Source organism: Aulonocara sp. 'chitande type north' Nkhata Bay, linkage group LG18 (assembly GCF_057382095.1).
Source record: "Aulonocara sp. 'chitande type north' Nkhata Bay isolate Kocher_YH1m ecotype deep benthic linkage group LG18, A_spYH_male_GT1.1, whole genome shotgun sequence".
Classification (NCBI taxonomy): Eukaryota; Metazoa; Chordata; class Actinopteri; order Cichliformes; family Cichlidae; genus Aulonocara; species Aulonocara sp. 'chitande type north' Nkhata Bay.
The window spans coordinates 8,260,810-8,274,527 of NC_141361.1; the positions used below are offsets into that span (position 1 = coordinate 8,260,810).

The 13,718-nt window shown below is 39.6% G+C and overlaps 1 protein-coding gene across 1 annotated transcript in view; it reads left to right on the forward strand.

The window, feature by feature from the left end:
* The window catches only part of LOC147307929 (neuropilin-1a-like), a 94,765-nt gene that overhangs the window by 34,537 nt on the left and 46,510 nt on the right, over window positions 1–13,718 (forward strand). The window contains exons 4-5 of the mRNA XM_086270744.1: window positions 4,245–4,472; window positions 9,705–9,875. Coding sequence (XP_086126870.1) covers window positions 4,245–4,472; window positions 9,705–9,875 — 399 coding nt within the window. The remainder of the gene's footprint in view (window positions 1–4,244; window positions 4,473–9,704; window positions 9,876–13,718) is intronic.

Genomic DNA, 13,718 nt, shown 5'->3' on the forward strand with positions numbered 1-13,718 from the left:
TGTCTGAACACCATGAATGGCATGTTTTTCTTTTCTTGCAAAAAAGTCCTTGTGGGTGTTCTCCGAATGACTGATTTTATCTGGATAAAAGGCAGCAGTGATGCAGTGTTGCTATATCATCATAAAAACATTCGTGTGCAATCTGCAATGTGGGAATTTCACACAGGAAACTGAGGTTCCCTTTTTTTAACCGACATCAGCGTTATTTTCTTGCACCCATGACCACCGGAGCTACTCAACATTATTAAATGTGACTTTTTTTTAAGCCAAGCAAATTAAATGAAAATAAAACACTGGGTTTTAGTATTTTCCCTTTATATGAGAGACTTTTTGCTAGATTTGACATATGTCTCCACTTACCTTTGCCTAATTCTGTGTATCAGTCTGTGGCTTCGTCCCTCATCTCCAGCCCTCTTTCCCCCCTGTCATTAGTACAAGAAAATCCCTAAACACTGCCACAAAAAGCACCAACCCTCATTCAGATGACATGTTCTGTTTGGCTTTAAAGATGGCACTAATGAGTGCTGGGCTGTAAAGCTCAGTCGCATCCGTCTTTTGTAACCATAACCATAACTCCACCCTCTGCAGACCGCACAGTGCATTTCATTTAGAAATGATAGCCAAGTGAGGCCTCTTCAGTGTCCTGGAACTATATTTGTCCCAACTCTCCTGTTTCACTACAGCTTTTTCAAACCAGAAACACATGTTTGTCTTTGTGGTTTGGTAGACAAGAGGGGGGCCGATTTCTTTCCTCTCTCTCTTTCTGATGTGACCTCAAGCCGCAGCTGATTGAAGGGTCATTGATTGAAAAGAAGATGAAAGTAAGAAGAAGATGGATGGACAGAGGATGGATAAATGGGAAATGAGAGCACCATGTTGTTAAAGGAAAGAATGCACTCGTGTCAGTAACGTAGCACAGTAACACATATGCTTTTCACCAAAACATTGTTAAATATGGAAATATACACATACTGAAGGGTGCAAGGGTTTTTGTCTTTTTTTGGTCTATTTGATTGTTTGTTTAAGCTGGGCTTTTTCTCATTTTCAAGACATAATAGTCCAAGTTACAACATCCAGAACTGAAAAATACAACAAACAAAAAAAACATTGAAGTACCAAAAACTGTAGTTCCTCAAGTGGCCACTTGAGGCTGCTTCCATGTCTGTGCAAGTAGACAACCATATATATATATATATATATATATATATATATATATATATATATATATATATATATATTGGGGGTTTTTTGGTCTCCCTAGCCTATTTCTGCCTCCACAATAAAAGCACGGTGGGTGAAAAATTAGAGGCATGCCCATTTTAACTGACAGCACCATCTACAGGGCCTCGCACCCACTGAAATGATCTGACACATAATTTGATTCACTCTGTAATGCAGCCCATCCAAAAGGTTTGTGCTCTACTGTTTAATTAGTCCTTTACTAATGCACCCATACAGTTTAACAATGGCGCTTGCTAATCAAGCTCGCTAACCTCAGCTGATAACTTCACCCTCTCATGTAAAAAAGACCAAAAAAAAACAAATTGATGATGTCATAGTCATAGGGACTATGCCCATCTTTTATATACAGTCTATGGTTAAGTCATATTTATTCAAACGGGTACAGCTTTCGAATTTGTTTGGTTGTAAATTTGATTTTTTAACATAAGGAAATCTTAAACTCAAAGAGCACAACAATGCACAGCGGCAGAGGAGGAGAGGTGAAAAGAGGCTTGTAAACAAAAAGGCTGGTGGTAATGGGGAAGTACAGGACTATAGATACTCTGAGAACTCACTGACTAATAAAACAGAAGTGAAATAAGTCAGGTTGTGGAAAACCATCTTAAAGGCAGGAAATACAACAAAGGCATGCAGTAACAGAACAAAACACACTAACATAGGTGAACATAGGGAAGCGGTGAGAAGAAAAGATGGGGCGGCAGGGAAAAGTAAAAGAAAAGCAACACAAAAACACCAGAAAAATAATCACAGGCATTGCAAACCATGGCAATTAAAAATAACCCACATTGATTGATGAACAAACAAGTTGCATTATTCATTTTTATCTTCATTAAATCAGATTAATTTCTGTCCTTGATCGACATACCGCAGCACAGATTTCTCAACCTAGATTTGAGAAACCCATCTGCACATTTCACACAGACACACACATAACTCATGCGCACACACACACAGTCCAAAGTGTGCCAGCTGAGCAGGAGTGAAGCCTCCCTCATCCCTCGCCGCCCATCTTTCCTCATCATTTATCATGTCGGCCTTTTAATGACACCACCTGTGTCAACAGCGAGGGGACCACTTCAGTGTGTGCGTGCCTCTCCTTGTGTTTCTATCAGTGTGTGGATTTGCGTTTGCAGGCATGCTCAGATAACATGCAGGTCACATCTGGACTGGCAACACGAGAAGCCCCCCGCGCCGCAACACACTCACGCTAACACACACGCACACTTTGTTCCTGCCTCCGAGCAACGCTTGACCCGCGTCCACACCTCGTGTCCTCCTGTCTCGCTCGGAGATCAGTCACTGTCTCGTAACCTTGCTCATGTCACTTTGCAACAAGCAAGGTGTGAACCGCCCCGCCGCGTTGACCGATGCAAGCCGACGCAGAGATTTTACATGAGCAGTGTAAACATTGCGGATGTGACTGTGGAGAAAACAGCTTGTGTACAAAAGATGGCACTGACATAACAGCTGCCAAGCTGGCCCGCTGGTCTGTTTGGATGAGCCTTGTGTCACGTGTTATTACTTTGAACTGGGTCGTCTGTGTTAAAAAAAGGTTTGTCTAGATAATGTGAAGATCTAACAGCGCATGTGATGTTTTCATGCAACTGTTGTGGGTCAGACTCTGAGGCTTCATTGTCCAGTGGACAAGAATCATACTTTCTAAAAACATCTTCCAGGAATTTAATTTGTAGTCAAAGCTTTGCTCAAACCAAATGTTTCTATTTTCCCTTTAGCTCGTAACATTTTTCATCCTTCTAGACTATTTTGGTCGGTGTTAGCCAGTTTTGTTCTCACTTTATATATAGTAACTGCAAAGACAGCTAAGTTAACTAAGAATAAATATGAGGACTTTAACTATTAATTAAAGCTTATTACCAGGAACTTATTGTAAAGCGTTGCTCTTTCTTAAAACCTCTTTGTCTAAATGTCAATACTCAATATATTTATGTACTGTACGTGATTTGTGCTAGAAAATATCCATAAATGCTGTTTGCAAAACTTAAAATTAATGCATGCACTAAAAGCTTTACACATAAAACAGAAGGTAAGCAAATATGTTTAAGAAATAGAATCATAGGCTCATTATGACTTCCTCGAAAAACCCATAAAGTAAATTTAACATCTGCGTCCTGACCGTGCAAGTTTCATTATGTTATTAGTTGTGATTGCAAGATTAGTATTGTGTTGTCTGTTAGTGTGTCTCTGGGTGCGTTGCTGTTTGTTTGCCATGATCAGTCTCACATGGTCTGGGATCTTAAATAAATTCCAGTCAAACAACCCCACCCCAGTCACAACTCAGACTCAGTGGGCTCCGACAAGGGAGGGGACCAATCACGACGCAGCAAATTGGATGGAAATTGCATGAATTTTGTCAACAAAACAAGGGGTTTGTTTTTTTTTCTCTCATTAAGAAACAGCATGTGTGTGTGAGTGGGGGGCTTTTTCTGTATAAAACAGGTATTTCAGATTCTCCTTATTTTTGAAAATCATTTCCGGTCTTAGAACTTATTACTTCCTTTTTAAGATGTTAAAGCTGCAAAAGTGTTTGGACCTGCCAAAGTTTCAGACACAGGAAAAGGTCAAAAGCAAATATATTCAGTTGATTTCCAACATGTCTATCCTTTTTTTTGCCACCGTAACAACTGAAAAGGTCAGAAATCCAAACTGCTGAGGATTTCGTAAACCGTGCCAACACAAACAGACCAAAAAACCACCTCAAAAGGCCCTCTGTTGAAGCTCGCGTGGAGGGATTTTGAAGCAGATGCAAAACATTCTGACATTTTGCTTCTCATTCTGTAAATGTTTAATTTTTTCTTTCTACGTTGCAAAAACATGAATTTTATTGTAAGAAATAAACTACAAAACCAACGTAAGGGCGGACACATCATGACCCCTTACTGCCTTACTGCCCCTTAACTCCACAGAGTTTACGCCGTCGTTTAGCTGAGGATTGGTCACCTCTTGACATTTTAAAGCCTCATCTGTATCTTCTCACCTTGCAGGTCCTGAATGTTCCAGAAACTTCACGGCTCCCAGTGGAGTCATCAAGACACCGGGCTTCCCTGAGAAGTATCCCAACAACCTGGAATGTACCTTTATGATCTTTGCCCCCAAGATGACAGAGATCGTGGTGGAGTTTGATAGCTTCGACATGGAGCCTGACACCACGCCGCCACCGGGCGCCCTCTGCCGATACGACTGGCTGGAGATCTGGGACGGCTTCCCTGCAGGTGAGCGGAGGGCTGGGGTGCAACGGGCAAATGTTAGTTGAAACCTTAGAGTTTAAAACATGACTGAAAAGGAATTTAAAACTGAACTAGTGCAGACATGAAGAGAAGAGAGAGGATGATGCTTACAGCTTCAAAATAGTAATCATAAAAGAGCATTTTCTTAACTAGTCAGAAATTGTAAATGCATATATATAAAAAATGATTACCTGATAAATAATTTCTAAAGGGCATAAAGGATTTTTAATGTTTTATGAATTTCCAAGCACTCTTTTTACCCATTCATACACTTAACTTAAATGCCAGAAAATGGTCTTGTTTATGAATTAAAGCATGCAAAATAATCTGGAAAAGATTTTTTTTTAAATTTACTGATTAATGTGAAAAGATGAAAGTAAAAAAAAAAAAGCAGGGCTGTTTCTCCACAGATGTGAAGCAAAGTTACAAAAAAAGGGGCGCAGATGTAGATGGAAGTGAGGAAATTGGGAGGAAAAGGGACGGAGAAGTGAAGGAAGAATATAGAGAGTTGTGAAGCAGAGGAGAGGAGGATGAAAAAGGTTTGAGACAGCTTCCCCCTGTGGATGCTGACAGAAAACAGACAGAAAACAGGCAGAGACATGTGGATGTGAAGGGGAGGAGGACCGTGGAAAACAAGTATGGATGCCTTCCCTGCTGGTGAGATGAGTCGGGATTGAGTGACAGAGGTGAAAAATAGGTGGATAATTGCAAAAGCGAGATGCGGGATGAGCAGGGGGAGCAAGAACAGCAGATGGGGATACATACAGGATATACAGAGTGCACGTGTGTGTGTTTTTCTTGATTGGTTCATTTAAAAACATATTTTTTAGGCTACAGGATGAAAACCCCGTTGGCCTTAACATTTAATTTCCAGTTTGTGTAGAAACACTCATTTTCACCTAGCAAAAGTCTGCAGTAGATTTTCTCATCACTTCAAAACAAGTTTCACTCACCCACGAAAAATCTTTAAAGTCACTGAGAAGTCACTGCGTGTTAAGCCTGAGCTTAAATATGTTTAAAATTAAACCCCTCATACTCGTTGTTTTGCTGTTGCAGTTTGGTGAATCACTCTCTGTGACCTCATGCTCCCCAGCAACAAAACACATGTTGCAATGCTTCAGTACACTACAAATTATCTTCATATGAAGTATGTGTCCGAGCTTGTTCTCCTGCTTTGCACATCCCAAGTCCGGTCAGGATGATGATTATGCATTAAAGGAATAGTTTGATGGATAAAATTATTAAATAAGATCAATCTGGAGTGGCAGATAGCACTCCTGATTGAAAAAAAATCTATCTATGAGTGTCATTAAACCTCAAAGGGAGGTGTATCCAGGTGTCATGGACATGCAGAAATATGAGGAACATGCAGAAGGTGACGCTTATTTGCATCTTTTGCACTGAAAGTGAATGATGCAGAGACTCCCACACATTGTTCCTTTCACATTTGTAAAATCAGCTCAGGCACAACCTGAACAGCATTTCTCAGCTTCTATTGTTGTCTAATTAGCCGTGCAGCGTGCATATAATCGTGAGAGCTACATACCTTGGACAGGCCTGTGCCGGCTGCCAGGATGCCCACAATACTTGCTGCTGTGCCCAAAGCTTTGCCTGATTATTGCCAAGGAGGAGACTGGCATGAGGACGTGAGGGACACAAAGACTGGCACAGGTATACAGGCAGTGACATGCACTTTTAAGCGGTGCCAGTATACATAACATGCCAGGGCTTTTCCTGTCAAATGATCTGTGCGTATATTCGTGTGTTCAGGTGTGTCTGTCTGCATGAATGCATGCGGATGTGTGTGTGTGTGAGAGACTATCTGTGGGTGATGTTAAAGCCGAGCCGACAACAAAGCGTCTGCAGCAGGGTTGAGACCGGCATGTAGCTCTACATCCCAACAAACGTTCATGCGCACATCAAAGATTCTCATTAGCCACGTTTTTTTCGTCTTTGAGGGCTGTAAATCGATTCTTCAAAAAGAAGCTCTTTCTTCTGACTGGACTTAATTAGAAAAACATTCAATGGTCTTTTGTTTGTTTTTTTGTTTTCCTATTTTATTCTTCAGAAAAGATTCTTTACAAGAGATTTTTCACATATTATCTCACCAGAACAATGCAACCATTACCAAGTAAATATCTTGATCAAAGCTTCTCATCTTTTTGATGAAAAATTCCTACTTTCTTAGTTTTACCAAAGCTTTAAACACATTTCATGGCTTTCATTAGTTCCTGGGGTTTGTCCGATTGTTTTAGAAAGGCTACAAGATGTGCCTCTTTGAAAACCTATAAAAACTATGATGCAGTTTATCCATTTTATGATTCTAATGCACTGCCTGCAGTTAGAGCTTACAGGAGAATTAGATTTATACGAGCCACATCCACCCATTCATGCAGCACTTTTTCTCTGTCAGAGACATGTGATGTGTGGTGCAGGGAATAGAAACTTCAATACGTGGGCCCAGAGATCAGTCTACCAGCCTTATGATTAGTAGACCACCAGCTGTACCTCCTGAGCCAGCTGTCAGAGCTTTACATGTGCATATTTATGTTAGATTGTTTCTTTAATTTCTTGTATTAGTTGACAAATTCTTGAGAAGATTGGTGGCTGAATACCAAAACACACAATTTGAGAACTAACATCTGTTAATACTGACGCATCCAAATTTTTGCAATTTTTTTGCAACTTCAGATTTTCTGTGATGGTTCTATGCATTCGTTATTTTATAAACTTATTATTTTGGGTTACTTCAGTTTGTCGGAGAGCACAGATCGTATAAAAAACTTAGAGAAACTTTGAAATAAATATTATAAAGTTGTACAAAGCTCTATTTATTTTGGTGGCTTGGATTCTCAAACTTTACAAACTGATAGCTTAATGTCAAGAGTGCTGAAATGTAATTTTCTTCCTCACTTTTCCTCGGCGTTTGCTTCAGATATAACCATTTCCTTAGATGTATATGGAGCCATATCGCCTGCAGGAGTTTCTGCTTCCAGGGGGCTGATTGCATCAACTGACAGCCTTGCAGCAAAACCATTTTCACAACACCTCCGATAAGGCTGAAGCAGTTTTAAAATGTAATCCGTCACAGATTGTCGACTACCTGCTTTAAACTGTAACTGATAAACATAAACCATCAGAGTAGCGCAGCTCAGCATTCCTGATGTGACCGCCTTGTGTTTCTGTTTAGCTGGTTTGCCTTTAAAAGCTGAAGGAAATTGTTAGAGAAGTATAATTTTTGTAACATATAAAACTGAATCTTGCTCCGCGGGTCTCTGAGAGATCGCTGGCGCAGTATCTCCTCAAAGCAGCAGGCGAGACTCACATTGTTTCTCATAGATAAGAAGAGGATGAAACAGGGGACCACCTGTGGATGTGGAACTCAAAGTCTTCAGACATGAGACAGTCTGTGACTGTGTGCTGCGCATAAAAACACATGATGTTACAGCGGGCGTTCCTGTGATGCTCTCATATTTTATCTTTAACTGTGAGCGTCTCCTTTACTGAAAGAGGAATCCCCGAGTATGCTGGTTCTGCCTGTTGCCCAAGTAAAAACAATAGTTTTCAATGGTTTTCAGGAGCTTTAACCCCCTCAGGTCTGAATTGTTGTCACTTAAGACCCCAAACCCACCTTAACTGTAACTAGTCAATCAGAATATATCATGTTTGTTATTATTAAATTCTTCTTCTAAGTCTTTGTAGGCAGGGAATAAAGAAAATGGTCATTCTAACTGGAAACCCCCCCAAAAAAGAAGAAAGTATTCACATTTTTTCCCTAAAAATAAAAATGTATAATATATTTATTTTCTGGTGACCAACTATGATAACACAAACCTAACAGAATTACACCACTTTGCATTATTAGCATTATTATTATTATTTAAAACTCACACTGTTGACTGTATCTGCATTTTTTTTTTTCATTATTTGCCTGACTGAGCGTGGTGATTAGCTACAGCACTTTTAAAGTGACAGTTTACTTTAAATATACTTATTTTTCATTGTTTATCCATCTAGATTCTGGTGTTAACTGATATTGCTTTTATAATTTAATTCTTTATACTGAAGTACACCCACCAACCAGGTAAATAGAACGACTGGAGACTCAGTCCAGTGACATTGTAAAAGCATATAAACATGAATGGTGCTAAACATAATTCCTTCAGTAGTTCCCTAATAGTTTGTGTTTCTCAAACAAGCTCAAACATGTGTTTTGTACAGAGCACAGAGTTTGCATTTCTGTTATTACTTGTATGCATAAATCAGGGAACAGCAAACCAGCTGAACATATTTTTAAAAAGTTACATTTTTGTGCAAGCAAGGAATTTATTCAGCAAATTGAAGACAAAGTTTCTAATTATAAATAAATGTAAATTGGGAGGTTCAATAGATGGTTGTTTTCTGTATGTTTCCTCATAATTAGTGTTGGTAATTACACTGTACTTTGTAGGAAATTTGTACAAAGAAGCTTAAACAAATCGTTTACATTTCATGTTGTAAAATGGATGTTTATTTTTGTGGCGTGAATGTTTTAAAGTCGGCTTTTATTTATTTATTTGCTTTTTAACATGGAAAAAGAAACAGGTAACTCTTCCTCAATCTGTTCTTGGACCCTTCAAAATATATATTTTTAATATATCTGCCATATTTTGCTCCTCCCACAAGACTACAGCTAAAAGAAAGTTTTTGCATGGATTGTTATAATTTGATGTCATGCGATAGGAGTTTAAAACTTAATCAAGGTGTGATATCAGAATGAAATACCTTGCACTCACTTGATACAAAGGTTATTCATTGCTGCGCCTGATATGATCCTGTATACACACTTTGCTTGGAGTGTAAGGTTGGGAGTGTCAAAACAATATGTGGTGGGAATGAGTGTTTCTGCTGCCTGCCATCTCACCTTTATTTCTGCCCCTAAGGTGTCACATCACTCCTGAGAGGTGGGAGATTGTTGCTGACAGGAGATTAGCTCCAAACTTTGTTTGTTCAGAGCAGACTCGAGTTTTTCTAAATCTAAATCAGAACTTTTCAATCTTGGGTTCCATGCAAGATTTAACAAGTAGATTTAATTGATGTCGCGTAATATTTCCCATGATAACAAGGGAAGTATAGGACAGAAAAAACACTCTCTGGTCGGGTGATGAGTGATGAAGCTGACATCTCCTTTTCTTTCTCCCTCCCTGTTGCCCATACTCTTCCCCCTTCTCCTCCCAGTGGGCCCTCACATTGGCAGATACTGTGGCCAGACGTCCCCGGGCCGAGTGATCTCCTACACGGGCATCCTGTCCATGACCATCACCACTGACAACGCCATCGCCAGAGAGGGATTCTCTGCCAACTACACCATCCGCGAGAGGACCCTCCCCTCAGGACACGAAGACGAGGGTGAGCAGCTGGATTAGTGAAAGGAGTGCGCGATGCGGAGGGCAAAGCTGTCATCTGGTTCACTTCTTTGATATTTCTGGTCTCATAGAGAATGAAAACAGAGTAAATATGAGCCAGTCTGTAGTTTCAACTCAACCTAGTTGTCCTTGAGCACGAGGCAGTCGTTCCTCCAGCTCTACAGAAGCCGGACTCTATCCGCTGTCTGACCTCTGGCCTCTGTGTTCCAGTCAATAAAAGCCCCAAAAGACACTGCATTATAAAATAACTATTAATGCAGTTGAATAATTAAGTTAATGGTTGATGATCCATATTTGCTATAGTCAGCTGTTGCATTTTACAGCTTAAAGTCCATTTGTTGTGGTTGAAGTCTAACAAATGGACCAAAAATACTCCTTCCCAACCTTTGGGCTTATTTTATGATAAAGCAATTTATTCTCCTGACAGCTCATTCAAATAGTGTTCCCATCTAAGACCCGTTTATTTTAATACATGATAGCCTCCTGAAACTCGGCAGTATTTAACAAGAGTGGTGCATAGATGTGGGTAAGATTATATATTACATGCTGTGTAGCTTAGATATATTTTCTTTCCTTTTAATCATCCTACAACGCCTGGGATTTACGCACGACTTTGTAGGGTGTGGTTGGAGAATGCTGCAGAATTGTCGATAGCTGTTTTCTGAGTGGCTAAAAGGACAAATTTGAGTCTTTAGAATAAATACAACCAATCTTGCATATTGTTTTTGTAAGTGATAACTTACCAGAGAGGTGTTTTCTGAGAGATAAAACCGATAGTTCTATGAGTTATTTGCAACAGCTGTGCTTAAATGACTCAACCGTTACCATCAGACACGTGAGTGTAATCTTATTACATGGTTGCTTTTAAATTAATTTCTTTTAGCTTTTATCTCCAATTCACTTGATCAATTTCCCCCATGAGGATACTATCATGAGGCAAAAGTTCCTCATGCTTGGTAATTGTCTTTTTCGTGTTTGTTCATGTCCACGTGTTCGGGACAGAAGCCGTTTGTCTGCATCGGTTGACTGTATGACCTTGCTGGAATGCCTTTAGGGGTTTAAGTTATGCTGGCCTGTATGCTAACTGCACTCTGGTAACCCTGACCCCGGTCACCCCTCTGTAGGAATGTGTGTGTGTGTTCAAAGGTGAGTTTCCTTAAGGTCCCTCAGTGGCGCTTTAGGAGAAACCAATGTAAAATACTCAGTTTGCTCTTCCAAATCGATCTTTAAGTGTTTTTTAGGGTAAGATTACCGGCAGCTGCACACAGAGGCCGGTGTTATTTTTTTTTAATATAAAATCTAAATAACTGGTTATGTCAAGACAGGAAATATAAACAGACTTGGAAATGGTCAGACACAAATAGTTTTTGGCCAAAATCACAAGCCAGTTATTAGATATTTTGGAACTTTTGAGAAAATGAAATTATCGATACAGAGAAAAGCTTTTTGTTAATAAGTCAGAGCAATGTCCGTGTCTACACGTAAATGTTAAATATTTGAATTTTTAAGAGAAAAAGCACAAAGTCTCTCGGTTTATTGTTCCAAATTTTGAGGATAGTCTTGTTTTAAACCCCTTTAACTCCAAAGGTGATATCATGATGAACAGATCACACTCACTCTAAGGGAAATATTTCTGTAACCAAACATGTAAATCTCGAATTTCACCAGAGGGTCAAAGTTGTTATCACCATTTTTTTTTTTTTCACTCCTCCTGTTTGTTTTTGCTGTGGGCGGAAGATGTGGGTGTTTTCAGCTTGTATCTTATGTTGATGGTGAGCATTCGAGACAGTGCGATAATGCACTGATGTGCATGTATCAGATATGTCAATTGGTATTTAAACAGTAACGATAAGTCGCTTTACTAGCCGAATTTTCTTTTTTAGGATGTCTGACAACAGCCCTGGGTTTAGAAAAAGGCTCACGTACAAATATACACATACACATGGGAAATTACTTTGCCTGCAGACCATCGGCTAGGCTCAGCAGATTGAATCAAAGCTTCTCACCAAACCAAATCACACTGTCTTTTCTGCAGTTTTATACAACCAGGGTTAGCTACTCCTGCAGCAGGGGGTAATTCAGCAGTTGCCAAAGGGTGCGTGGACACATTTTAGGGTAGCTCAACTGCTCTGACACTAAGAAAGATTTGTACTAAATAAACCTTGTGATACAGGCGAGAACACCAGCTGAGAAACAGTTGTTGATTTTTTAAAATTAATTCTATTTCACCTCTGTTTAACCAGGAAGCAACTGGAGATCAAAATCTCTTTTTCAATGGAGATCTACCCAAGACAGCGCACTGTTACGAGGTTAAGAGTATTAAATCAAATGTAACATGAGCAGGCGTGGGATAAAAGTAAAGCGAATCAGGGAAAGCAAGTAACATGACAGAATTAGCAATTCTTTAGAACTTTACAGTCTCACTGGAGACAAAAACATCCAGCTTTAGTGTGCACTGGAGGTTATTCATGAACAAGGTGCAAAATAAAGTCCTGGCTACCTATTATTAAAAAGGAGACATCCAGAGGAGCGAAGGCTGTGGAATAATCACCACTACAGCTACTGTTAGTTGACTCTGTGGACTCTTAAAACAAGCAGACAATTAGGATTATTATGATTTTTTTAATTAAACTATCAGTTAAATTTATGGTGTCTTTTTAAAAGGCTGTAATGCCAAAGGAGTTTAGCCAGTCTGACTTTGTAAATAAAAATATGTCAGCGTTAATGAAGATCAGGAAATCAGACTAGTCTGGATAATGAAGTGTCGGAGAAGCAGCAGGCATGTAAATAATGTCAGAGAGATAATGAAATATCTGAAATGTGAATAAACAGTCAGTTAAAATGCACACATTTGAAACAACTGTCAGATTAGAAGCTACAGCTTTAAATGTTTTATGTTGTTTTTATGCAGATTTTCACACCAGTGCTGCGCTTCAGTTTCGTAAAACAATCCACAGAGAAGTTTTCTCCAAGCAAAATGCTTACAGTCTTAGAGGAAGCAAATGCTGACGTCCTGCAGTGAATTTATGGGTTTCTCTCACTCTGTCCCTGCCATCAGCAGTGGCCTCCAGCAGAGCTTTTGATCAGCTGAAGCATTGGCGGGGGCTTCAGTTTGCATCCTTTCTTTTTAGATAGTGGGGTACAGGGACAGGCTGGATGTTTGTCCCTCGTATACCTGCTGCGGTGGGGACGCAGGGGCTGTCTCATGAATAAAAATAAGTTTGATGAGACGGGAGCTGAGCTGAGATGGAAAGCAGAAAAATCGAGAGAACTGGAGAGCTGTTGAGGATAAGCTTGTGTTTCAGCTGTATGAGCGTGCTTTCTTATGGTCTAGTTGTAGTTTCAGAGCATTTTCTGGCAAGAGGATTCTTCTGGGGAAAGCTGAATTGGAGGATTTGGGCCTGAAAATTGTCAATTTAAAAATAAATAAATAAAAGATGATGAGCACAATATCCAGCTTTCTGCAGGCTTTAGGAGATGTCGCAAGCAAACTTTCTCCCTGGTTTATTTGTGGGACTTGGAATGATGTAGTGTGTTTGTGTCAGTCTGGCAGACCTTGTGTCTCCAGACAGCCCTCCCACACACACAGTCACACACACAAACACACATTTCTTTACGGCCACCCTCCCTCTTCCTTCCCCACACTCTCCTGCTGTTACAGAGTGGACACTCATGCCTAACAGATACAGATGTGCAGCTTAGATTAGATTAGATTAGATTAGATAGAACTTTATTAATCCCACATATATATATATATAAATACAGAGACAATATAAATAAAATATACGAAGGGGATAAATAGAATAAATAGGAATAAAAATAAAAA